Here is a 25,640-nt window from a genome sequence, read left to right as displayed (position 1 = left end):
AACTGGAAGACCAATAGAGAGCTAGACTTGCATCATTGTTGCCAACAAGTTAACCCTATTCAACCCCGCGACGCTACAGGAATGTTTGGTATGAAGAACGGCCATGGGGTTAGCCATGCCAGATACCATCTGGACGGATAGCTATATCATGATGATACCATGTTTGTATAATAAATTCAACGTAAGCAGGGCTTCCTTGAATCCCATCGGACCGAGGTGGCCTTCCGGGGTTATCGAAGGAAGGCAACTATAACCTTCCGTCATGCACACCATACCCCCAACCTACATAGAACCCATTCCTGGCCCCCTATCCTAAGTAGCTCTATTCACAATTATCTCTTGGGATCAAACTTAAAAGCACCATGGCCCACCATCAACTGCATCATATCCCCCAAGAGGAGGGACACCACACAAAATCGAACACATATACATACGCCCAGGGGTTACAGTTCCCTGTGTGGTGCAGACACCCGGGCAAGAAAAGGATAGCCGCAGCTCAACAGCTCACGACAGGTCCGCACGACGACCGAACACTACCTGGGTAGACACAACTAGCCAGCCAGAATAGCTACATAACGATTTACACACACACACACACACACATACACACACACACTTGGGATCTCGTCCCTTCATGCTTCCCACGCTGTCGGGACTCCTCTGGTGCCTGATTGCCAAACACCGAGTTACTGGTAGTAGGATCTCTCCACCTACCTATATACATATAGCCTAAGACACGTCGGGTCATACGACCGTGAGGAAAAAGGCAATCGCCGCTTAGGAAGCTGCGTGTCTCTCGCAACTCCATCTCGTTGGACTATCTCCTCCAATCCGACCCCATTCCGCAGACAACACGCGCACACTTACACACATACACACACCCACACCCCATACACGCACATCCCACAAAGGGAGAAGATAGAGGCTACCATCCCTCGTTCCCCGATCGGTTGCTCGTACCGAAGTAGTGAGAAAAAAAAGAGGAAAAGGGTATTGCGGTTTTTCCCTCGCATGTCTGTCGTGCGACACGCCACAAACAGACGCCTCTTGGACCCAAGTCCAAGCCGTCGGTAGCTGTCAACCAGCTCTCTGGTTCGGAAGATCCCTGAAGCTGTTTTATTTTAATTGTTACCATTTCTTCCCCGAGACAGAATATTCATAGTTACTATATCTCCATATCTCACCTAAGAAAATCTTGTCACCGGTGTCTCTTCCAAGTCTTCGGAAGATAGCGCCCCAAAGTCTCAGATCTCGGCGAAAAAAAAAATCAATAATTAAAACATCGCCTTTCTCTCCCTCGCCCCTTTTCCGTGCCCGGAAAGCCCGGGTCTAACTTTTGCATATCTGGGCCGACCAAACTGCAAGCCGCCTTCTAGAAGCGGAAGGCGTGGACAGCAGCTTGGGAAAGGCATCCTGGGTATCAGGCGCCTAGTATGTCAGCTTGTGTTGCTAGACCTGCCCGGCGACCATATATATCCATGTTATGACTAGGAAGATAAAAGACAATCGCAGGAGCTGAGCAATTAGAGAGACAAAAACGAGAGAATTTTAGGAAAAGAAGACTCACCTTTCAACAAGACTATTGACGTCTTGTATTCTGTATCCCCATTGTTGCCAGCTGGGTTTACATGGGTTTGCTTGGATACGCTTCTTTTTCTCACCTACACAACACTCTCTTTGACTCTAATCCATCCCTTATTGTCCCGTCCAATCTACGTCTTATAAAAGCAAGACATATCAATGGTCAAGAGCTGATTCCTTTGCATACTCCTCTCCTTCTAGACTGAGCCCTATCACTTGTATGGAGAACAACCCTTTTATCCTGATGTTATCAAATTCATCTCAAGAATTATACTGCGTATGAATGAGAAGTACTTCTCAAGTCATTGTTCACTCATCCAATTGGCTTGGCCTGTGCATATAAGCATCGAGCATCCAGAACTGTTTATACCTCGTTTTTCTGGCTTACCTTGTGGCCTGGGAGTTTTAATTTATTTTCGTTTTCTGAAATTTTTTTCTACTGGCTTATTTACAACCAACCTGTACGTAACATAAATTTGTTCTGTTCTTATTTGCTTTTTCTTTTGCTTCTGCTTTTTTTGCGCTGGGTATTTATCTTGGCACCCCCGCCTCGCTCCACATCGCATCACATCACAAACATCATCGTCAGTCAGTTTAGCCCCCCCGGAGAAAAGTTATTAAAAATGGTCAGGCTCAGATTAGCTTCCTGGTTCCATCCCGCTTCACCTTCACCCCCTCCTAACCCGTCAAATACAGAGTTCATGAAACAGGGCCCCAGACCTTCTGCACCCGAATTATCGACCAGCTCACCCGAGAAGAAACACCACTGTCAGAAGTGCGAGTCAGAAGACATAGACAACAGCAGCAGCAACATGGTCAGAGTTCCAGTATCTCCCAAGAAGAAGGGGTCCAGCACCTCGCCATCCCTGATGATCACGCTTACCCAGAAGATCAGCAAGGAGACCGAGAAGGTCGAGGCCTACTTCCGAGAGAACGGCCTGCAGACTCCGAGTTTCGATGTAGATGCCCCCAACGACTTCCCGGACATGCCGGATGACATCTCCCGAAGCCGAAGGGAAGTTATTCATGCTACTCAAGAACTGCATGATCTCATGGTTGGACCCAGGGAGTCGGTTCGATGGATGGCTTGGGATGTAAGTGATCCATGTACCTATTCCGTACCTAGGTTCCTAGACTTCGTCTAGCTCACGATGGTGTTTATCTCCTAATTCACCCATATGATGATGTTGTGGCAATAAGCGCATATCCTGACATGTTTGCTAACTGGTGAAACAGTTCATCAACACACAAGCCCTGCAGTTGATCAACCATTATGGAATTGGTATGTGTTCCCCATTACTTGATATGCATATACATATCCTACTACCTATATGAAAATAGGTAACAGTTAACTACGAATACTAACCACCCCTCCAGCCAAACTCGTGCCCCGCGAAGGCACCATCACCTTCTCACAACTGCAATGCCAAACCTCCCTCGACCCCGTCAACCTCGTCCGCCTCGTCCGACACGCCATCACAAACCACGTATTCCGGGAGCCCAAGCCCGGCTCCATCGCGCACACCGCCGCCTCCCTCGCCCTCGCCTCCGACGAGTCCCTGCAAGCCTGGGTCGGCTTCAACACGGAAGACGTGTTCCCCTCCTCCGCGCACGTCCTCGACGCGCTCCAGCGGTACCCCGAGGCCACGAGCCTGACGCGCACCGGCTTCAACTTCGCCTTCGACACCGTGGACCGCGAGCCGATGTTCGTGACGATGGGGCAGGACGCGGCGCGCGCGCGGCGCATGGCGCTCGCGATGAGCAGCCTCGTCGCCGGCGAGGGGTACCAGCTCTCGCACCTGTCGTCGGGGTGCGACCTGTCGGACGTCGACGCGCGCGGCGGGACGCTCGTCGACCTGGGAAGCAGCCACGGCTTCGCGTGCGTGCACCTCGCGACGGTGTACCGGCGCATGCGGTTCGTCGCGCAGGACCTGCCGAAGACGATCGAGTGCGCGCCGGCGCCCGTCAGCGCCGACGCCCAGGTCGCCGCGCGCATCGAGTTCCAGGCCCACGACTTCTTCACCGAGCAGCCCGTCCGCGGCGCCGACGTCTACTTCTTCCGCTGGATCATGCACAACCACTCCACGCCGTACGCCGTGAAGATCCTGCAGAACCTGATCCCGGCGCTGAAGAAGGGCGCGCGGATCATCGTCAATGATTACTGCGTTGGCGAACCGGGCACGCAGGACCCCTGGGACGAGAGGCAGATGAGGAGCATGGATCTCGTCATGATGACGCTGCTGAATGCGCAGGAGAGGGATGAGGAGGGCTTTAGGACGCTGTTTAAGCTGGCTGGGGAGGGGTTCGTGTTTAAGGTAAGTCACTCACAAACCTTTTCTGGTTTTTTTCTTTCTTTTTTTTGTGGTCTGAGAGGCGTAAGATGGTGGAAAACTCTGTCAGTAAGAGACTGGAATGCTGATCAGGTAAAACTATAGGGGGTTACACGACCGAAGGGCTGCCGCATGAGCATCATCGAGGCAGTTTGGGACCCAGATGCAGCGACGGACCAGTCGAGCAAATGAAGCTTCAAAGTGCGCTCTTGTTTGTAGGCATTTACCTTCCTACCTACATGATGATGCACATGGCAGCTCGCCACTCTGTCAAGTGAGAAGAGAAGCCAAGACAACTAACTGCTAGCCAAATACCTAGTTTACAAGAGGAAGGTCGAAACAGCACTTCCAGGTACTGTGATTTAAGAAAAAAAAAAGACAAAAGGAGAAAAGGCCGAAGGAAGGTCACGCTGTCCTTGATGCATAGCCGGAGTGGAAAAAAATTGTGAATTTTGCGTTCTCTCCATCTCTCTCTCTGTCTCTCATCTCTAGTCGCTCCAGCTTGATACCCCCTTATCCTTTGCGACTGATGAATTTACGATTTAATGATTGAAAATGGGGATGTAGTGAAAAGGGGAAGAGAGAAAAATTAATGGGGCAATTCCCGAAATGACGCTGTTACCACGATGGGCGCGAAAAAAAATGTATGAATAGGGGTCCTATACAAGTGTGTCAATACAATTCGCATCACAGAAAAAAAACCCGTGATTATTGCGTAGAGGTTGTGGTCTTCGTCTTAAGCATGTGACTGCGGCTATAGTGTTTTGGTGTTGACTTGGCCTATTTCTCCGACCTATCGGGGCATGCCGAGGCCTTACTGGATAGGAGGACCATGAAGGCGGACCGAAGGCATAGTCGGAGTCCTAGCGTCGGGGTTTGATGATCGTGATTTGACTGGGCTAACTGGTGCACCCCTGAGAAAGTGGAAACGAAAGGTCGGTTAGGTATGGAATCGCTATAGAGTTAGATGGTAACTTGATGCAAGCCTGCGGAACGGCAGTGTGGTGCTTAAAGGGCTTAAAGAAGACAAGAGGAGTTCCATCCGGCCTTTTTCTCGGCTCGTGTTTGGCTGCCCGTGATGGAATCTTGATCGAAGAAACAGGGTCTGGGAGAACGCGATGGATCTTGGCGATAGCTTCAGCCCCAGACCCCAACTGCTGTGGGGTCCCCGCGCTGCACACTCGATCCAGCATGGTGCCGAGCCTAGGGTACCGCTCTACACTACGGGCCTGGTCCGGGGTGCCACATATATACCCCAGGTTATTATGCATAACATCGATGCCCCAAATCAGGGGTCATTCCCACCCTTCCCACAAGCAGCGCCTAGAAGCTACCGACAAACGCCCGGAGCTATGCGGCTTAGTGTTGAGTGCGGTACTAGACAACCCCTTCTAATATCAAGGCTTTATACTCCGAATAACATGCCACCTATAGAGTAGGAAGGGTCGGAGATGGACTCGGCGGCATGTCGTAGAATCGTAAAATAAGTCGGCGTTGGCTACAGGTTCAGCAACGTCATGCTCGTAGTTTTCATCCACCATTTCGGGCCTTCTCACACACTCGCCGTGATAATTTCATCGTGAAAGTCATGCCGAGAAATATATATAGGAGTCGTTTATCTCGCTAGTATTGTCGAAATACACAACCACCAACCAACTGCATCATCATCACTGCTTCCGCCTACACTTGTAGCATCATTCCAAGCCTTTGCATCCGATCTACTTTCGGCATCAACTACCTACAAGATGAAGGCAGTTTCCATCTTGGCCAGCGCCGGCCTCACCACTCTGGTGCGAGGACATGGTTATTTGACTATTCCCTCCAGCCGCACCCGTCTTGGCTCCGAGGTACCTACTTACATTTCCCTATCACTCAAGATAGAGATGGAAAAGCTAACAAGTAATCACAAATATGTAGTCAGGTATCGATACTTGCCCGGAATGTACCATTCTTGAGCCGGTGACAGCGTGGCCCGACCTAGACTCGGCCGCCATCGGCCGCAGTGGCCCTTGCGGATACAATGCGCGTGTCAGTGTCGACTACAACAAGCCGGGAGCCGACTGGGGTACCGAGACCGTGGCCACCTACACGCCGGGCCAGGTGATTGATGTGCAGTGGTGCGTTGACCACAACGGCGACCACGGCGGCATGTTTACGTACCGAATCTGCCAAGACCAGGACCTGGTCGACAAGTTCCTAGACCCCAATTACCTGCCCACGGACGCGGAGAAGCAGGCAGCGGAGGATTGCTTCGAGGCCGGACTCCTGCCCTGCACAGACGTCGACGGGCAGAACTGCGGATACAACCCAGACTGCCAGTCGGGACAGGCGTGCTACCGCAACGACTGGTTCACGTGCAACGGGTTCGACAACGGCGACCAGACCAAGTGCAAGGGTGTCGACAACGCGGCGCTGAACTCGTGCTTCACGACCATCGCCGGCGGGTACACTGTGTCGAAGAAGATCAAGATCCCCGAGTACGTGAGCAACCACACACTGCTGTCCTTCAAGTGGAACTCGTTCCAGACGCCTCAAGTATACCTGTCGTGCGCCGACATCGCCATCGTCGACAACAACAGCGGCGGGTCCACCCCCACCTCGACCGCCACTGCATCCAAGACCTCCACAACCACCGCCGCCGCCTGCACCTCCACCGCTGGGGCCGTGTCGCTGTCCATCAGCGAGTCCGTCGTCACCACGTACGGGCAGACCATCAAGATGGTCGGCTCGATCTCCGCGCTCGGCAGCTGGGACGTGAGCAAGGCGCCCGCGCTGTCCGCCGCCTCGTACACCGCCTCCAACCCGCTGTGGACCACGACCTTGAGTCTGGCCGCTGGCACCTCCTTCGAGTACAAGTTCGTCAAGGTCGCTTCTGATGGCACTGTGGTCGCGTGGGAGAGCGACCCGAACCGCTCGTTCACCGTGCCGAGCGCGTGCGCGGCGGCGAGTGCCTCGACGGTGTCGGCGACGTGGAGGTGATTTACATATATATGAACCTGGTATATACCAAGCTAGGCACCTACCTACCTACCTACCTACCTGAGATATGAGTACACGCATGGATAATTTGGGATGGAGAAGGAAAACGATGCCTGACTCGTACCTAGATAAATTTCCACATACTTAATGAATTTATGTTTTTGATGCATTATCTCGGCCGAGAAGACTTGCATCTCCTGACTTGGTAGCGTCATCGACTCTCTAAATAGTGAACAGTTGATTTTGTTGGTCCGTCACCAATAGTTAAGAATGGACCGGACTAGACACATCGAATACGTCTGGATTACAGCAACGAGTCGTCATCTGTTTAGGTCTTTGACGCCACGCTAAGTACAACAGATACCTAATTAATAGCTGTCAGTTTCTCGACATTTCGACTTCATTTTGCCAAGGTGAGCTATTTATTTATCTTTCAGATTCGCCATAGGTATTAAGTAGTACGTTCATCGAATGTTAAGAATATCACCAATATGTTGCGACAAGCACTTCGACCAGTTTGTGCTAGAGCAACACCGGTACTAGCACCGGCAGCTCGCATATGGGGGCCCAGCGGATCAGTGGCATTGAGGAAGGGAGAACAAGCCCGTAAATACAGCAGCGAAACAGAAAGTAGAAGCCGAAATATTCGCAAGGGGCAGGCCGACAGTATCTCGGCGGTGATTCACCATGACCACCGAGAAATCGAGAGATACTATGAAAAGATCATCAACTCGAGGGATCACGCGGTTCAGCGAAAGTACCAGAATGCCTTTGTCTGGGAGTTGACGAGGCATTCGATAGCTGAGGAGATTGTCGTCTATCCTTCGATTGAGACTGGTCTCAATCGCGGGCACGAGATGGCGGAAAAGGATCGGGCAGAGCACCAATTGGTACGCACAACCCCTTTTCTCCTTTTCTTCTTTTCTCTCTTTTTTTTTTCCCCTTCCATCAATCAAGCTCTATTAACAAACCACCCCAGACCAAAGAACAGCTCTACAAATTACAAAACCTCCACCCCGGCGACGCCGCCTTCCTCCCCACGCTCGAGCACCTGATGAAGGACCTCAAGATGCACATCAAAGAAGAAGAGGAGCACGACCTCGTCAAGCTGGAGGAAGCGATCCTGCCGATGCGCTCGCAGCACCTGGCGCAGCAGTTCGAGATGACGAAGTCGTTCACGCCGACGCGCAGCCACCCGAGCGCGCCCAACAAGCCGCCGTTCGAGACGGCGGTGGGGCTCATGACGGCGCCGCTCGACAAGATCCGCGATCTGTTCCGCGACTGGCCCGACGAGGCGGGCGCGAAGCCGCCGGCTGGGGGGGCTGGGAGATGAGGAGGGGTTGCAGGGTGAGGGGAGGGACGTTTTGGACTCGTTGCGAAGAAGGCTTGCGGAGTATCTAACTTAGGACTGTAAAAATCTACATCATACATACATACATACCATCGAGGCTTGCTCCGTAAACTTACTCCGATTGAATGTTCTCCGCCACGCCCCTTTTTCGTGCCGAGGCAGGTAGCATCTCGCTGGATATGCCTGGATAGTATACCGTATAGTAGACATTTAATTTGCACATTCTTTCTTTTCCAGCCCTACATGCAACCATACCTTTCAGGATTTAAAGCTAGGTAACAGCCTGCATTGCCATCAACCACCTATATACCTAGGTAGTACCTAAGCAATAGAACAAGAGACGATGGTCATGAAAGCCACAGATCCTTCAAATTACGCCTAAAAAAATAAGCATGCTGTCATGAGGTATGAGCATGTATGCTGTGTTACCTCGTATCCCAATTCTTAGTTCTGACATACCGCGCTTAGGGATCATTCGTTGCCTCCCATTTACCCGGCTCCTTCGAACAAGAATGAACAACAACCTTCTCCCTTCTACTGGGTCATTCATATCTAGCTGTAAGCTGGCTTGGTCTAGATTCACTGGCAAGTGCTACGTTATAGGTAGGTAAGCTAACGTTACGTGATTGTAGTAGGTACTGTAGGTAGGTAGGCAGGTACATCGCGATATGTCTCAGAATATGCAGCTGTGGAAATGCAGGTATTTTCCAAGGTTAGTAAAACGAGTTTTATAAAGCTATAGTCATCACTTGTTATATCGTAAGTCATCTACCCAATCCATCCATCCACTCACCCATCTATCTCTTTCTCAACCAACACCACAAACTCAAACACTCCACCCTCCCACCACCACAATGAAGCAAACCCCCCTCCTCCTCGCTCTCACGGGCACCTTCTTCTCCTCCACCGCCCACTCCGCCTCCCCCCTACCAGCATGGCAAGTAACCGTCTTCAACACGCACTCCCCCGCCGAGCGCCCCGGGAGCGACTACTCGTTCTTCATCCGCGCGACCATCAGCAACCCCGGCTCCTCTTCTGCCCCATCCACCCCCGCCAGCACAGCCAACTGCACCGTCGAGTGGACCTACCCCGCGCAGCCGTACGGGACCGGCTACGCGTGCACGACGGAAGAAGCCGACGCGGCTTGGACGCTGGAGCTCGAGAACCCGCCCGGCGCGAACTACTCGTCGCCGACGGAGAATGTGGACGCGAGGTTTACGCTGGTGGTGAGGGGGGCAGAGGAGGCGACGACGTTGAGCGGGACGCAGCATTTTGAGGTGGGTGAGAATTTGGAGGGGGTTTGTGGGGGGAGTGGGACGGTGAGTGTTCCCCCCCCCCTTTTGTTTGACCTGTTTTGGTGCCAAGGAGGTAGGTACTTAGTAAGTAAGTTGGGCAAATATGCTAACGGAATGGTTTAGTGCTCGTGGGGGCTGAGGGATGATAGCGTGCCGGTGCTGGTTGAGCCGACGGTAATATCGTGAGAGAGAGAATGTGTGAGTGTGAGTGAGTGAGTGAGTGAGTGAGTGAGGGGACTTGATTAACGGCTATGCGACGCTGGTGTCAAGATGTTACGTACAAAAGAAAAGTTATTCGAAAATCGGTTTAGAGAAGGAAAGCTTGAATACAGGAATTCCATTAGTAAGATGAAATGGAAGACACATAATGATTTGGCGATCCGAGGTTGAGCTCGATGGAGACCTGTTCTATTCATATGTGCTATCCTAAGCTCTTATCATTGGAAACCGTACGCAGGTACTAGGCAGAACAGAATCTACATATATCTAGCAAAAGAAAGCATGCAACAGCGAAACCCACCATTCCATACCTACATCAAACGCCTACCTCTCCCCCTCCCTACCTACTTACATCAAGCATCAAATATCACCCCGCCTACGGCCCCAACGGCGTCTGATACGTAAACTCCTCCGCGCCCGCCCACATCGGGAACGAGTTACCCACCTCCTGGTACCTATCCAGCTCCAGCCAGCTCTTTATCTCCGTCGCGCCGCCGCACCCGGGCTTCCTTAGCGGGCGCCCCGCAAACCGGTCCTCGATCCACTGGAGCCAGACCTGCCTCGTCGCGTACAGCGTCGGCACGTGCGTTGTGCCGTTGACGAGCACGTACTCCAAGTCCACACTACCGTTGCCGCTCACCGCACACGTCTCCCGCACGACCCGCGTCGTCCCCTCGACCGGAATATACGGGTCCTCCGTCCCCTGCAGCACCACCAACGGGCCCTTAAACCGCTTGCCCCCCGCATCCGCGATCCGCTCGTACGCCTCCGCGTGCCAAGTGCTTTCGTAGTAGTCCTCTCGCACCACCCTCGCCCCTTCCCCCTCCTCAAAAAGCTGCATCGAAACACTAATCCCGCCCTCGATCTCCCGCAACAGCCGCGTGCGCGCGATCCCGAGAGGCGTCAGCCACATGCCCGGCTCGAAGGAGGAGGGGAAGAGCGAGGGGAGGGCGAGGGAGACCCAGGGGGCGATGAGGGCGGCGATGCTGCTGCTGGGGAAGACGCGCGTCGTGGGGCTGCCGGCTATGGCGCCCAGGTAGCCCGCTGCGAGGTCCGCGAACACCCCCGTTTCTTCGTCGGCGGCAAGCACCTCCGCAACGCTCCACGCCACCCCGCCCCCCTGGCTATGACCCATCGCCACGAAGCGCTCCTCGAGGCGGCCCGGAAAAGCGGCGAGAGACGCCTGCAAGGCGTGCAGCGCGTCGTGGGCGGAGGCGGACGAGAGTAGGTACTGGTGCGGGATGTTGCTGCCGTCCCATGATGTGGAGATGCCGAGGCCGGCGTAGTCTGGGGCGACGACGGCGTACCCCGCGAGGGCGAGGGCGAAGGGGGCGGCGTCGCCGTACCAGAGGGCGCGGTGCGAGGAGGGGGAGCGCGAGGCGAAGAAGCCGGATGTGCCGTGGGCCCAGAGGATGGTGGGGGCTTTGGCGTGATTGTTCTGGTTTTGATTTTGGGGTTGGGCTTGAGGGAATGTCTTGGGCGCGAAGGGCCAGAGGATGAAAGCCGAGGCCGGGATCACGGTCCCGTTGTGGTTGGTGGTGGTGTATAAAATGCGCGAGAGCGCGGTGTTGGGCGGCAGCACGAAGCTCGTCGTGTTGGTGAATTCCTGGACTTTGAGGATGGTGCCCGGCTTCAACGATGATGTGTTGGTGAGGGGCGGGAGGGAGTAGAAGCTGTCTTCGGCGGGACCGCCATTGGCGAGCTGGGAGCGGTCGAAGTTGACGATGGTGTTGATTCTAGCTGCTAGCTCGGCTGATAGGTTGGCAGATGCTATCTGGGAAGGGCTTAAGGCAAAGCTGGAGTTGAAGCCGGTGGATTGCTGGGATACTGGTGGAGCTTGCGCCTCGACTGTCGATGTCGATAGGGACAAGACGACCGAGAAGAGTGTTCGTGGAAAATGCATTGTTGTCTACCTGTCTCAAGCTGATGCTGATTTGGTAACTCATCCATGTTGTGCGTTCGTACCAGCAAAGGGGTCACACATATTTATATTTGAGAATGAGTACCTAGGTTAGAGTATTACTTACCTAGTATCTCTTACCTATCCGGTATGCAGCCATTACCCACCCAGAAACTCATGAACATTTCCCAGTGACCTATTTGTCACACAATACCTATTTGTCACCCAATCACATCAATATGGCATCCTTCCTTGATTTACTATGCCTCTATTACTAAAGCAAGCCTAGGTGTATTTCCTGAAGCTCTGTGTGATAATCTTTCCACGGAGTTCCGTGGAGTTTGAGTGTTGCTTATGTCATGCCACTTGCGAGTGGTAATTATTGGCGTATCTGATGATGTGAGATGGCCATATTTGCGATGCTTTGCTCAATAGCGACTGACTATTGGTATTATAACGATGAGATGGATTGATCTACTAAAGTCTTCAATATATTCAATGTGTATACTTGTAAGATAGGGCCACTATCAGCAAAGAATGAGGGAGAAGAGGCGTCATGCGACATTAGCGTAGGGCGCGTTTGACAAGCGGGGATGGTATAAGCTTTCATTGAATTCGAGTCGTCAAAACTGAGTATAAATCTCAAGGAAAACACGTTAGAAAGAAAGAAAGAGGCAGATCTGAGCTTAGGGGATTATTCCAACTTGCATCTGCTTAGCTCAATATGTCTGGATCATCACCAACTATTGAGAACTTCCCCAAGCCAAAATTCATCACGGGTGGCTGTCTTTGCGGTTCAATCAAATATCGCGCCGACTTCCCCGAGGACCATGATTTCCTGCACCAGGCAAGTGGAATAGATGTTGCCTGTCGTCTACCTATGTATTGTACCTAGCTTACCACCCATACTTTGACTTTCAGAGCCGAAGCTGCCAATGCACCCAATGCAGACGCGGGACAGGGTGTCTATTTTACGTAGCGCATACAGTCCCTCTAGGGAATTTCACCTACCTGACACCGACCACAACTCTCAAGAACTTCTACGCGACGCCAGGTATCCAGCGAGGGTTCTGCAGCAACTGCGGCAGCTTCTTGTATTGGCGGCACGAGTCGCGCGACGAGATCGCGATGGCAGTGGGCACGGTAGATCCCGAGTTTCTATCCGACTTTGGCTTCGCGCTTGCAAATACAGCGGGTGATAACGTTTGGTGTGAGAATGAGATCAAAGGGGTTACGGATGGAATGATTGGCAAGGAGCGAGGTATCAAGTGGGCTACGGATAGTAAGGGTGTGAGGATGTAGAATGCATGATACTGGACTAAGATGAAGTATAGAAGAAGAATATAAAATATGAAGCACAGAAGAAGAATAGAAAGTTAGAAAATAACATTGAATCGTCAAGTAAACTCAATTCAGGGAGGGCGAGGAGGTATCAGGTACAGGGTAACTAGCCGAAAACATACTAGCCAATGATAGTACCTAACTTGACTAGTTGTAGGAGTGACATGAGGTATATATATTGTCTTAACGCACCTCTTAACATATGTCCACCAACCAATGACAGTTTCAATTGCATTAGTGGTTTAGTGGTAAAATCCATCGTTGCCATCGATGGGCCCCGCGTTCGATTCGCGGCTAATGCATATATTTTTCTTTTTGAAGCCTCTACGAAGTAGTTATCTGTTCTATCTGTACCTAGGTACATGTGTATATTCCCCTTTCCTTTCCTTTTCCTTTCGCGTCAATATCTACATAACTGACCATTTTGGATTTTACATTGACAGTGATTGACTTCTGTGCCACAAATCTCAAGTACAACTTATCACTGCACGTAAAGTATTCTGCGTTTGCAAATGCCAAAAAATAAACGTTAAAGAACCATCAAGTATTCGGGTATAATCAACCTCTATTCTCTACCTACTTACATAGTAGATAGTAATAACTGCAGAACAAGGCCAAGTATCTTTTCTTCCCCTTTCCTCCCATCCAATCCAATCCAATTCATCCATCCCACACCCCCTCCTCATAATATTCAACAGAACCATTCCCCCCCCTTACATTTACATCACCAAAGCCAACCCAGCAACCACCAACCCAAAAGAAGAAGCCATCTTCCCCACGCCCGCCGTCACAATAACCGCCGACGCCGTCGGGGACGCCGCGGTGCAGTCCTTGCCGTTGCACGTGATCGCCGTGCTCCCACTTCCACTGCCCGCCGTCTTCGTCGGCACAGGCGCAATCGGGTATCCCGTTCCAGTAGCACTGGTGTTGCTGCTGTTGTTGTTGTTGTTGCCACCGGTGGGGTACAGCGCGTAGGTCATGGTGGTGGCAACGATGTTCGCGGTGCTGCTGCTGCTGCTGGAGCCAGCGAGGTAGCTGGGCGCCGTGGCGGCTGATACGGGTGCGGATTCGGAGACCGAGACTTGGTGCTCGCTGCCACCGTTGCCGATGGGGTGGGTAGGGTGCGTAGGTTTGACTGCGGCGGATGTGGTCGCGCTGCTGCCGCTGCCGCTACCGTTACCGTTACCGTTACCGGCAGGGACGGTGGTGGTAGTAGCGGTAGATCCCGTTGCAGTTGTCTTGCCGGTGTTGGCGATCGGGTACGAAGTTGCGATGGTGGTCTCACCGTTTCCGTTTCCGTTTCCATTGCCTACAGACACAGACACAGACACAGTAGCAGGAGCAGTCGCAGTGACAGTCAACCCCGTCTTCTTCGTGCCGGAAACCGCGCCGCTCGTAGGAATCGTGATAGTCGACTTCTGGGTCGCGGTCACGGGGCACACGGTGGTGTAGAGCGCGATCGTCTCGGTGACAACAGCGCCGCGGGCCGGGCAGTTGGTCACGGTGGCGGCGCACGAGGTGACGGTGTAGACCTTTGTCGTCATCACGGTGCTGGTCGTGTACTGCACGGGCGTCGAGGCGATGGTGGTGTTGGTGGTGGGGTGGGCCGAGGAGGTGGTGATGGCGCTTGAGGAGGATTGAGTTAGAGTCGGGTAGCTGTCGCTGCTGCTGCTGCTGCTGCTGAGAGTTAGGGCACTGCTCTGTGAGACAGTAGCGCTCTGGGACTCGGTGGCGCTTTGGGATGCGGTAGCGGTTTGAGATGCGGTAGCGCTCTGCGATGCGGTGGTGGAAGCTGATACGCTGACGGTCGAAGACGCCACGAACGAGGTCGAGCGCTCATCATCAGTGCAGTCCTCGTCGTCGTCGTCGGACGATGTTGTTGTCGAGATGCTGTAGGTGGAGCTGGAAGCGGTGGTGATTGACGAAACAGCGCTGCTGCTGGTGCTTGTAATCAGCGAGCTGGTAGAGGACTCGGTGGTCGTTGTCGCAGAGCTGGAAGTAAACGATGCGGTAGAAGAGCTCGTGGAAGAGGAGCTTGCGGTGCTGTCGCTGACGGCTTCTGAGCTGCTGGAGCTAATGATGTAGGAACCAATAGTCGAAGTGGAAACACTGCTGGAGATAGTGCTTGATGCGGTCACGCTGGTTGAGGGATCGAGTGTGATAGAGACGGAAACGGACACAGTCACGATAGCAGAGGTAGAAGCGGAAACACTGCTCGAAGGATCGGCAGAAGCAGAAGCAGAGGCAGAGGCAGAGGCACTGCTTGAGGGATCGATAGGGGCGGAAGTAGAAGCGCTGCTGGAGGTAGAAGCACCACTGCTAGAGGTAGCAGAAGAGCTGGAGGCAGAAGAGCTGCTGCTGCTGCTAGAGATCGTGCTCGATGCGGTCACGCTGGTTGAGGGGTCAACCGGGATAGAGACGGAAATAGAAACGGAAACGATAGCGCTGCTCGTAGGGTCGACAGAAGCGGAGGTAGAAGCATTGCTAGACGTAGCAGAAGCGCTGCTGCTTGTGCTTGTTACGTCGCTCGACGTGGAGGAGCTTGCAATTGAAGAAGTGGACGCGCTCTCTGTGGCGGTCGAAGTGGAGCTAGAACTTTCCGTTGCGCTCAAAGTAGAGCTTTCGGTGGCGCTCGAGGTGGAGGCGGAAGCGGAGGTAAACGAGCTGGTGGTAGAAGACTCGGCGGAGGAGCTTGCGGATGAGCTCGTAGACGAAGATGTCGATGAAGAGGTCTCCGAGCTTATGGTGGAGCTGGAGGTTGACGTAGCACTAAGGGTCGAAGAAGTAGATGAGGCGGTAGACGAAGTGGTCGTCGATGAAGCTACAACCGAGCTGCTAGTCTGAACCGGCGCGCAAACATCATCCTCGCAGCCACCACATTTTAACACTTCAGCAATCGAGTCGTAGTAGTTCTTCCCCGCAAGGTTCTGGTTAGCAGAAGCGTAGTAAGCGTCCCACAACATGGCACCGCCAAAGTGCGGCTTATTCTTATACGCGCAGATCAGGTTCTGCGCCACGGAGGGGAGAACGTAGCCACTACCGAACAGACCAACAGCATCGATGCTACCGGGAAGTCCGATGAAGAGCTCGGCGGCGTCGTTGACACCCCCGGTGATGAAATCCTCCCAGTCGTCGTAGTTGAAGCCGAGACCCGCGGCATCGCAAAGCGGGTTGTTGTAGAACTGGACCCAGATCTTGTCGAATCGGGCCTGTTGCAGGATATCCTTCATCTGGAAGTAGTCCCCGATCTGGGGGCACTGGGGAGCAGCGGTGAGGATCAGGCCCGCGTTGTCGGCCGTGATGAGATCGCGGAGATGGTTAACCAGGCTGATATACGGTTGTTGGTCATCTAAGAACGGGGGTTAATAATCTATTACAGGGAAATATGCACGTTTCCGCCGATATACTAGGTAGGTACCTAGAGGCAACGGTTTACTCGAACACGGGATTATAATAAGTTATTTGGGTCTTACCGAACTTCACCTCGATATCGAAGTCAAAACCATCGACAGAGGTATGCACCGTGCTGCTCGGGTCGAAAGGTCGGGGTCCTGTGTAACCCGACTTATAGGGGCCAAAGGCCTTGTAAAGAAAGTTGGCAAAGTCGATACCCTCCTGGACAGATCCGAGCGAATAGTCACTGGCGGTAGTGTATTCTCCTCCAATAGATAGCAGAACCTTCTTTCCGAGGCTCTGGCACTTCTTGATATCATCCTTGATAAAATAACAGCTGCTGAGAAGCTTGGAGTTTCGGTCATTGTTCACGTAAACCTCCGCGGCACAGTGAGCAGCAAAGTTCGTCCCCGGGTAGTCGGTTCCATTTCCATTTGCTGGCGAGTTATTCACAAACGCCAGAGTAACAAAGTCGACGCTATCAGATTCACAGTGAGTCCCCAAGAAATCAGTGCTGGGTCCTGATTGTCCCTATAGAATAATAGTAAGCATCCGTATCTTCTAGACTTCCTTTATAGTCTGTTATCGTACCCAGTAAGTGTTAAGTTTGTAGTCTTTTGTGTACGTAGCCAAAGCTGACGAAGCCGAAAGAGCGACGGCTAATACTGAGTTTTTTAACTGCATCTTGAATTATATTAAGTGATTTTTTGATATGTAAAGATCGTAAAGTGGCCGAAACCGTAATGAATGTGACTGTCAAGCGACTCAACGAAAGGACGCAAACAAGATGTCTGCCACGGCTAGCTTAACGGCCTGTTTCTTGTCAACTTGACGGATGTTGATGAGAAGGAAAGGAAGAGAAGAAGAAGAGAAAGCATGAGACCGGCTTCCGAATTAAGAGCACTCGTTCTATCTAGCCTACCTACAGGAACTACGTAGCCTCCCCCTAGTTTGGAGTTGCTTGCCTAGTACTCAGGTAGTAGGCACCTCCTCATCACAGGGACAGCCATACCCTAGAAATAACGAAGTCCTACGATGAGTGGGTAAAATGAGTATATTACTATGGTTGCTCTTCTCAAAATTCCCCTTTCTAATTTCCCCGAGCCTTCAGTATAGAATGGAGTCAATGGACCGTCCTAAAAAGGGACGTCGCGCCGAAGCAGACATTAGTGGTGTTGGCATGCACTATGAAGGTGACAGACAAAAATCGGACGATTGTAATCATGCATTAACTCCGAGGCATGTATAATAGGCAGCAGTTGAGACTTGGGGAGGTGACAAATGTTACTAAGTCTGGAGAATTTCAGGAACAAGCTTAGCGCTTAAAGCCTAGGCCCGGCGCAACGGTGCATTGGGAACGGAAGACAAGGGGAGGAGGCAACTAGGCGGCCCAGTCGGCCGAATGATTGGAGCCACAACGAGCGGCACAGAATCATCTCATAGGCCAGTTGACTCGCCCTAAGGGGGGAGTCGATTGAGATCTAGGTGAGCCAGGACAAGGGCTTACCTTCTCGTTGGGCTAAGTTGCGGCTCGCTTAGAATGAGTCTGTCTAATGGAGAATCTTATGCGAACGAGGAAAGATCGTCGCCATTCATGACGACGTGCGAATAACTAAGGGTCTATAGAACTATACTGACTATTTGATCGCGGTGTCCACCTATCTAGGTGGGTATAATCAAATACCAATCTTTCGTCGGCATCAAAAACATTCAGAATGAATATCTCGCGGTTCGGAACTTGAATTCACTTGAGCGGGACCTTATTTATTTTCCTAGTCCTAACGAAGGATCTTTTTCATTTCCCCTGAACTTGTTTTGACGCAGGTACTAAAGAGGATCTCCGGTATCTATTTCACATTAGCTCGCGCTTCAACCCCCTTAGTTAGCTGGTAGTGTCTAAACCCCCACAGGTATAGACACAAATATTTATCGACTACCGCAACCTCGGAAGGAATTATGCATCCAGGGACGGCTTTAGGTCAAAAACAGTGCTAAATGTTTTATATATTATATACAAAATGATTAGAATACTTCCAATACTTTATTACTCAGTACCAACCAACCAAGGTAGGCTGGTAGCCAGTCAACATCACGCGTTTCTTCATGCCAATCACCTTGGACCTAGGGTTAAATTAAGCATTTAGTTGTTAGTCACACCTTCATAGTCAAGATACAGTGCCACTGCAGTATGCCCTACCCAGTACCTACGGAGATAAAGGTTGTGACGAGACTATCACAGCCGCCTACGATGCAATGCAATGTATATGGGGCTGCATAGAGAGCTAAGCCAACCCTAGGGCTAGGCACTTAGAGTAGAGTAGAGGCTACTGCAGGAGTATAACGACACTATAACAAGGCCAAAGCTGAATAGCTTGCTAGTCCCGAAAGTGAGGCCATGACCAATCATCCGCGGAGTTCGCCCTTAGCGAAATGAATATGTTCCGTCACTATGGATTTCAACTCCGTCCTGTCGCTGCATTCCCATTTCAAACGGGTATAGAAAGGACAGGCCAAGAATTCTTGGGTGGTAGATTGCGACCCGGCTCGGCCGAGTCCTAGAATCCTACGTTGCTGCCTGGGCAGGCAGTTGAAGAGAATATGGTGAGTCAAACGGAATGCCCATAAAATAGACCATCATGCTTCTTGAGAATGGCATCTAGTTATATATTAGTGAGTAGGTAGCCAAGTGATTATAGCCCATATCATGCTTAGAGTCGCTCCCCCTTACCCCGAGATACCTACTAGGCAGATACCCTAAGCCTTTGGACTGAATACTAGTAATAACCTTCGGGTTTTTTCCGATGGCTAGCTTCATATACACGAGCATTTTGGTATCATCTACCTATATAATACGGTGTAGAAACTACTAGGCGGATCATAAGGTAAGGCGATCAAAGAGGAAGGAAAGTGGAAAGGGGTAGGTGTATAATCAGGTTATAAGTTCTTCAACTCCTTGTTTAGCGCAGCATGCACCTCTTTGTGTTCTCTCCCATGCTTCGGGGAAATGCCGTCGGCAACACACCTATTGGACTAGCATTCAAAGTTATCCCCCCACTGGTAACCGATTTGAGTTTGAAGAGTTCTGAATAGGGGGTAGTCATCGTGATCTGGTGACACAGTCATAGACTAGGTACCTTCACTTCAAAGATATTTTTTGTCGAGATGGAGTTAATTATGAGTGTTGAAAGGCCTGAGTGAACCCGGCAAGAGTCCAAAGCCCAATTCAAGACTTTACCTACCCCCCTACTACTAGTACTTCAGCAGCAAATACGGTGTAAAGGAATCGAAGAGATTGAAGCGACTAAACCGATGGGTTAGTTGATCACACTTTTGAAAAATGCGACTAGAGGGTGTGAAGGAGGAAGATCACGACCATATTGGCAGTAGTACTGTATTTGGATCGAGATTCGATTTCTGTGGAGTTTTCATTGCCTTGCATTGTGATCTTGTTTAGCCTAAGTATTACCTACCAACGATAGAAACATAGAGCAGTCCTTCAAGCACATGAAGGAACTCAAACCAGATACTACGGGCAATACCTTGACGTTGACTATTCGTTATACGTATCTGCGACGACTCACATCACGGTCAATGTTGCGGAAGAATGTTCTCAGCCCAGATTTATTCATTGATGCAGTTCTTGTAATAAGCAGGCTGGGACCAGAACTAAGGAGGTAACTCCCTCTAATACCGGATGAGTACCACGTCCATCCCTTGGACTGGGGCTACATAAGAATTAGGCATAGTTAGGTATCATGAGTTAAATTTTGGAGTGAAGAATATATCCTTTCGGTTTGTTATGTAATTATAGGTAACTCTCGTCAAACACCTCGACAGGGGCGTTGACCTGATTGTACAGTTTACCATGGTTTATTGTGCTTAGTCTGATTCTTTTGAAGGGGTATCTTTCCGTTATATTAAACAGTTATTAGTAATCGTGTCTATAATGACAAACCCCCTGAAGAGTCCGAGGCAGAACTCCTTCCTGTCTGCCTTATGCTGCAAAGTCATCCCCGACGACATTTGCAGCGCCTGCCCAACTAGGCACCCAAGAGCAGGCACCTCCATCACCGTCCCTGCCTTCCACACCACCGATCCCCGCCGCCTACGCAAGAACCGGATACTGTGAGCCGACCGTCTCTTTCTCGCCGACGAAGATGCAGTACGCCGTGCGGGCATAGCCCTTAGCCACGCCGCAGAGCTCCGGCGCGAGCTGGTCGTACACATACGCCATCGCACAAAACATATCCACGTTGTACTTGCCCGCCTCTCCCCAGCGCTTCACCTGCAGCACCGCCTTCTTCTTGGTCTTCTTCTTCTCGCCATTCCCGCCACCGTCCGCTTCCCGCGGAGGGTACGCGACGATCGTGAACCCGAGCGCCTCGAGCCCGCGCAGAATCATCTCCAGCCCCTCGACCAGCTGCCCCTTCTCGACCAGCTGGTTCCCCAGCATGCAGTACGGGTCCCAGACCTCCGCGCGCGGCAGCCGCGGCGCATGCGTGTACAGCTGATCCAGCGCCTCGAGGATCCCGCGCGCGCGCGTGAGCTGCGCCACCGACGCGCCGGGCTTCAGCAGCGGCTTCAGGGAGTCGTAGAGGGCCTTGCGCTCGCGGACGGTGCGGGGCGGCGTCACCTTCTTGTCCTGGCACAGCGAGCAGCCGCAGACGAAGCCCCAGCCGCGGAGCTGCTTCTGGAACTCGTCGTGGGTCGTGTGGAGGCGGTGGGGCTGGTAGCGGAAGAAGAGCTCGGCGCCGGCGGCGATGTCCTCGCTCGCCCGCACGATCTGCATGTCGCCGATGAAGGAGCGTTCGCAGTTGCCGACGCAGGAGTGGTTGATGCGCGAGGCAGTGGGCCAGACGCCGCAGGTGGAGTGGGCGGTGGCGGGGGAGGACTTGTCGCGCTTCAGCAGCTCGTCGGTGTCGCGCGCGGCTTCCGAGGTGCTTTGGTAGGAGGTCCGTGGGGCGCCGAAGCAGTTTTGCTGGATGATCTTCGCGACGAGGAATCTATGTATGTTCTAGTTAGCACCTAGCTTTCCTAACCTAGGAGGTTGACACTTATAGGCATGGTGCTACATACGTATCAACGACAGGAGCGCCATCAACCTCGGACTCCGCAACGGGGACATAGTCTCCATGATGCAGGCTAGTGAATGCGTCTGCTCCAGAATGGTTGTGGTATATCTTCTGGACAACCTGACCGATGAGATTTGCCTGTCCGCCCATGCACATGTACTTGTTGCCCAGGTTCATCAGGATAGTTTGGTTCGACCGGCCAATGGGGCTATCGTCGCCAGCGTAGCTGTACGCGAACGCCTTCTCGCATAGGAGGAGATCGCCCGCCTTGACCTGCTTCGTAGTGAAGAGACCCTTGCCTCGACCGGGTGAATCACGGACAGCCACCGGCTTGGCGTATGTTGCACAGTCTATCAAGGGTGGAGTAGCTTTGGCCTGCTCGTACATCTTTTTAAACTGGTACGATCCTTCATTTTCCTCGCGGAGACGGTCTTTCACTCGTCTAATCTCGGCCCACGCGTCCGAATTCTTGGGATTGGAACGCACTAGGGCCATCAGCTTCTCCATACATAGATCGAACTTCCCAAGTGAGTAGAGGGCCTTGGCCTCTCTATACAGGGCTTTCTCTCCTGGATTGGCTGTGTCCGTAGTGCTCTTATGTGCATCTGCAAGGGCTTTCTCCGGTCTCCCGAGACGAAGGTTTGAGAGAGAGCGGTTGAGATACGCCAACTGTTCTTCTTCTGTGGTCTTGGCACTGCGTATGGCGTTTGTGTATCTGTGAGAATAGTTAAGCATTGGTTCGCTCTTACTTTTATTTTATTTTTTGAAAGTAAGTAAGACATACAGATGTTCTGATTCAGCCCAGTTCTGCTTTTTTACTGCATCATTGCCCTGCTTCCGTATGCCATGGGAGCCCTCGTCAAGACTCAAAACTCGCTTTCTCCACTTCAGGGGGATGCGAGAGTCGGTTTCCTGCAGCCAGATGATGTCGCTGACATGGTCGACTCGCACACTGTATTTTCCATCGGTAGTCACCTTGAAAAACGGCTCCTTGACCATGCAGACATCTCCTTCCCGTAGAATAAGTTCCTTGCTAACCTTGGCCTCCTCGGGCTGGTTATAGAGCTGAAGCATAACCGCAGTGCCCTCTTCATCTTCGACGATAGCCATGACTGCGTTGAGGCGGTCGGGCGGTGACAGAACGTGAAGCAAGGCTCGGCTTCCTCGATGATGGTGCTCAAGTTTCATGGACGATACCATCAGAGGCTTAAGTTCCTTCATGGGACGGACACTGGGCGGGTAAGGGAAAGGAATCTGCGTTGTGGTCATCGTATGATACCCTTCACCATCAGTTTTCATGATACGGTAGTCACGTTTCATCAGGAACTGGGAAACGAGGAGGTTAGGGTGAGGGTGTTCTCGAGGAATTTCACCCTTTCGACTGCTTGCTTGCGCCGCAATTTTCATGAGCTGATCGAGCCACTCGCGAAATCTTGCTTCGCCGGAGATGTCTTTGATATCCATCTTGAATTTGACTCCCTCATCAATCACTCAGGGGAAATGATGAAAGGTTCAAGTGAGGTCAAAATCTGTGAGGTAGGTAGTTGGAAGTTTCCGAAGTGAAGGTGGTGGAAGAGGGGGACTATAGGGAAAGATGGTATATCATAGAATATATTATTTACCTGCCTAACCTAGCCCATCAGGTTCCAAGTTGCTACCTTGACTCATATTTCACAAACGCAAGATCCCGTTTGCATTTCTTTCGTGGCTCCAATCAATTAGGTTAGCTATGTTACTTACATCGGTAGGTCGCATTAGGTACCTCAATATGAGTGGCTTTTGACATGTTGTTGGCTCTAAATGTTATCGATCGAACCAGTGAAGCCATGCAACTACTCATATACAGCCTTGTTTTTCTTATGGCTCATCTTCATCAGAATTTCGACAGAATCTCGACAGTCTTTCAATGCCTGCTGGGAGGTATATAGGTACTTAGGTGTGCTATAGAACTTCAGGTTGTGATTACAATATCTCTTTCTACAGCAAACCAATCTTGGAATATCCATGGATGTCATTCACATTCAGCATATGCATGAATAAGTTTGAAGATCTTTTGTAGTCCAATGTTTCGAAATGATAGTATGTACCTGATATGTCAGTTTCCTTGCCGACGCTACATATGTACATATGCTCTTGAAAGCTTCAAATACATACATGTATTCTTTTTTGGAGATCATGTACCTCTAGATTAACTGATCAAGTAAAGATACCTGCTCCTCTACCCAAGTAAGTACAACTATGTAAATTGCCCCCTCGTCTTTCAACCAATCTAATATCAGATTGATGTCTTTGAGAACATGATGCATTTTCATTCTAAGGTACTTATGTAGGTACTATGGACCTCATAAAGTAATTTACACCTACATATAATACTAGGTAAGCAATGCTGGATACCTACTTATACTTGAGCTCTTGAATTATGCCTTTGAATTTGAGGTTAGTTAATATCCCTTTCGCTAACATCTAGGGAGTTTATGGTGTTTTGCTCTCTCAGGGGACGTCATATCATTTCAGGGGCTCTTTTGGTCTTACCCACATTAACCCCTAACTTGCCTAACTAAAAGCGATAGGAGTCAGACAGATATGTCAGGGAACTCGCAAACAATAAAGAAAGTTCATACTACCCATATAATATATACCTGAGTATGTAGGCATAGGCCACACATCCGTGTATAGGACCGTGGCTCTTCGCATAGCATCTTCGTTTTTTCTTGGCCCTTTGGGTGGGCCATATGGCAGAAAATTTTGTTGATAATCTTCAGTAAAATCATATAAACGACTACAAAATTAGTACAAATTATCACCATTTCTATGTCTCGGTGGGTATCTATGCAGTTTTACGAGACCTCCCTTTGCTGATGAGCTCGAATAAGGCCAGGCCAGGTTCTCCTATTATTATCATTTTGGTAACTTCTCTCTAGGTTGGTTGAACTTGTTGCAGTACAACTGCAACCAAGAAGAAGGAAGAGGAAAGGAAGAAAGCTTGCTCTATTCCTAACTACGGATGGCGGAGTGCCAATATATGGCCATAAGGGCCATATGGCTCTAGTGGAGCCTAAGGGTGCCTGAGGCACCTGCAACAGAACTATATAGGGAGAGTAACTTAGGGCATCGCTCGAAAAGCCAGTAGGTAGTTATAGAATCTCTGTAGAATCTCCGTGTATTAGATGTGGCATGCACTAGTGATTTCCGGGAAAAATCCTTCGTACGAAGTATATGTCGATAACTAGTGCTCAGCCATACCTAGATGATAGGGGACTCCTAAAGCCCAGGCATTACATGGTAATATCTCCTGCTGTACTCTAACCATTGGTGCTTGCTTTGTGTATACCTTTCCTATCGAGAATGCCGGTGGTAATTTGAAGTAGGTGGCGTTATTCAATTTAGTGATAGCTATATTCGTCTCGAGCCCCTTAACCATAGCTTTATTTCCTATTAGAAAGACATTTTATGCTCTTTAATGATACACTATTATATGGTAATTTGAATAGCCTGATAATTACCTTTTACCTAGGGGTACGAACTGATATAATCCCTAAGCACTATCTGAGACTATTAGGCTAGATCAATTATGAAAGTTCATGAGTAGGAAATATAGATATATCTAGTAGTGAGACTAGATGTAGCTCCTAGGTGAGAGTAAAGGCACAGTGTTATCATACATAAGCCTGGGTGTATGCCTAAGGGCTCACCGTGTAAATTACCCCTATCCAGGGCCAACTAGCCTGCACAACTTTGTCAACCTAAGGAACATACCAAACCTTGTCGTCCCCGACCACATCGGTAAATCCTCGACTATTTACCGCCAGGCACACTGAGTGCACCCGGGTACACCTTATAAATTATAATTGCATTCTACCTTCCAACCGACCCCACATGTTGGGTGACAAGAGGTGAGAGAAAACTACCGCCGACAAGTCATATGCTGGATGCGTCCCTTCACTAAAACGCTAACTTGACAGTACGATTTGATCACAGGAGTTTTTCGTAGGTACTGGATTCGACCCCCGGGCAGTACCGAGCTTTTTTTGCCAACTTTTTCATTTTTATTTATTTATTGTTTTCATTTCAAATTTTTTGAACCCTCCCCCCTTTCTACCTGTTACCTTTACCATCCAACCTAACCTTGGTACCTTGTGCATCCTTCCACGTGCACTTAATATGATCTTATTCCGACCA

The 25,640-nt window shown here is 50.9% G+C and overlaps 8 protein-coding genes and 1 non-coding gene across 9 annotated transcripts; 6 read left to right on the top strand and 3 right to left on the bottom strand.

Annotated features, from left to right (window-relative positions):
* Nucleotides 1-2,204: 2,204 nt before the first annotated feature.
* GGS25DRAFT_524565 (S-adenosyl-L-methionine-dependent methyltransferase) lies at nucleotides 2,205-4,103 on the top strand (the record flags this gene model as incomplete). The annotated part of the gene is made up of 4 exons (XM_049264628.1): nucleotides 2,205-2,675; nucleotides 2,818-2,863; nucleotides 2,959-3,896; nucleotides 4,017-4,103. The coding sequence occupies 4 exons, from the start codon at nucleotides 2,205-2,207 to the stop codon at nucleotides 4,101-4,103; spliced, it is 1,542 nt and encodes a 513-aa protein (XP_049113848.1).
* Nucleotides 4,104-5,481: 1,378 nt separating this feature from the next.
* On the top strand, nucleotides 5,482-6,918 carry GGS25DRAFT_412522 (carbohydrate-binding module family 20 protein). The gene is made up of 2 exons (XM_049258506.1): nucleotides 5,482-5,758; nucleotides 5,829-6,918. The coding sequence occupies exons 1-2, from the start codon at nucleotides 5,657-5,659 to the stop codon at nucleotides 6,888-6,890; spliced, it is 1,164 nt and encodes a 387-aa protein (XP_049113847.1). The 5' UTR covers nucleotides 5,482-5,656; the 3' UTR covers nucleotides 6,891-6,918.
* A 463-nt stretch (nucleotides 6,919-7,381) lies between these two features.
* Nucleotides 7,382-8,223, top strand: GGS25DRAFT_533904 (uncharacterized protein; the record flags this gene model as incomplete). Its single annotated transcript, XM_049265723.1, has 2 exons — nucleotides 7,382-7,780; nucleotides 7,870-8,223. 2 exons carry the CDS (start codon nucleotides 7,382-7,384, stop codon nucleotides 8,221-8,223), a joined length of 753 nt encoding a protein of 250 aa, XP_049113846.1.
* Nucleotides 8,224-8,735: 512 nt separating this feature from the next.
* GGS25DRAFT_533898 (uncharacterized protein) lies at nucleotides 8,736-9,722 on the top strand (the record flags this gene model as incomplete). Its single annotated transcript, XM_049265722.1, has 2 exons — nucleotides 8,736-9,560; nucleotides 9,660-9,722. Exons 1-2 carry the CDS (start codon nucleotides 9,096-9,098, stop codon nucleotides 9,720-9,722), a joined length of 528 nt encoding a protein of 175 aa, XP_049113845.1. The 5' UTR covers nucleotides 8,736-9,095.
* A 165-nt stretch (nucleotides 9,723-9,887) lies between these two features.
* Nucleotides 9,888-12,019, bottom strand: GGS25DRAFT_412505 (putative secretory lipase). The gene has a single exon (XM_049258504.1). The coding sequence runs from the start codon at nucleotides 11,656-11,658 to the stop codon at nucleotides 10,132-10,134; it is 1,527 nt and encodes a 508-aa protein (XP_049113844.1). The 5' UTR covers nucleotides 11,659-12,019; the 3' UTR covers nucleotides 9,888-10,131.
* GGS25DRAFT_412506 (glutathione-dependent formaldehyde-activating GFA) lies at nucleotides 12,020-13,097 on the top strand. Its single transcript, XM_049258505.1, has 2 exons — nucleotides 12,020-12,502; nucleotides 12,577-13,097. The coding sequence occupies exons 1-2, from the start codon at nucleotides 12,380-12,382 to the stop codon at nucleotides 12,955-12,957; spliced, it is 504 nt and encodes a 167-aa protein (XP_049113843.1). The 5' UTR covers nucleotides 12,020-12,379; the 3' UTR covers nucleotides 12,958-13,097.
* Nucleotides 13,098-13,227: 130 nt separating this feature from the next.
* Nucleotides 13,228-13,298, top strand: GGS25DRAFT_t97. The gene has a single exon. It is a non-coding gene; the product is annotated as a tRNA-Gly (tRNA).
* Nucleotides 13,299-13,580: 282 nt separating this feature from the next.
* On the bottom strand, nucleotides 13,581-17,257 carry GGS25DRAFT_412483 (uncharacterized protein). The gene is made up of 3 exons (XM_049258503.1): nucleotides 16,981-17,257; nucleotides 16,470-16,920; nucleotides 13,581-16,345 (listed from the first exon to the last, which is right to left on the bottom strand). Exons 1-3 carry the CDS (start codon nucleotides 17,071-17,073, stop codon nucleotides 13,716-13,718), a joined length of 3,174 nt encoding a protein of 1,057 aa, XP_049113842.1. The 5' UTR covers nucleotides 17,074-17,257; the 3' UTR covers nucleotides 13,581-13,715.
* Nucleotides 17,258-20,300: 3,043 nt separating this feature from the next.
* On the bottom strand, nucleotides 20,301-23,059 carry GGS25DRAFT_533892 (uncharacterized protein). The gene is made up of 3 exons (XM_049265721.1): nucleotides 22,246-23,059; nucleotides 21,466-22,176; nucleotides 20,301-21,392 (listed from the first exon to the last, which is right to left on the bottom strand). The coding sequence occupies exons 1-3, from the start codon at nucleotides 22,923-22,925 to the stop codon at nucleotides 20,495-20,497; spliced, it is 2,289 nt and encodes a 762-aa protein (XP_049113841.1). The 5' UTR covers nucleotides 22,926-23,059; the 3' UTR covers nucleotides 20,301-20,494.
* Nucleotides 23,060-25,640: the final 2,581 nt, after the last annotated feature.

This window comes from Hypoxylon fragiforme, assembly GCF_022984875.1.
Source record: "Hypoxylon fragiforme strain CBS 206.31 chromosome Unknown GGS25scaffold_8, whole genome shotgun sequence".
In the NCBI taxonomy this organism is placed as follows: Eukaryota; Fungi; Ascomycota; class Sordariomycetes; order Xylariales; family Hypoxylaceae; genus Hypoxylon; species Hypoxylon fragiforme.
The sequence above is the reverse complement of the archived record's forward strand: the minus strand, read 5'-3'. Positions and strand labels throughout refer to the sequence as shown.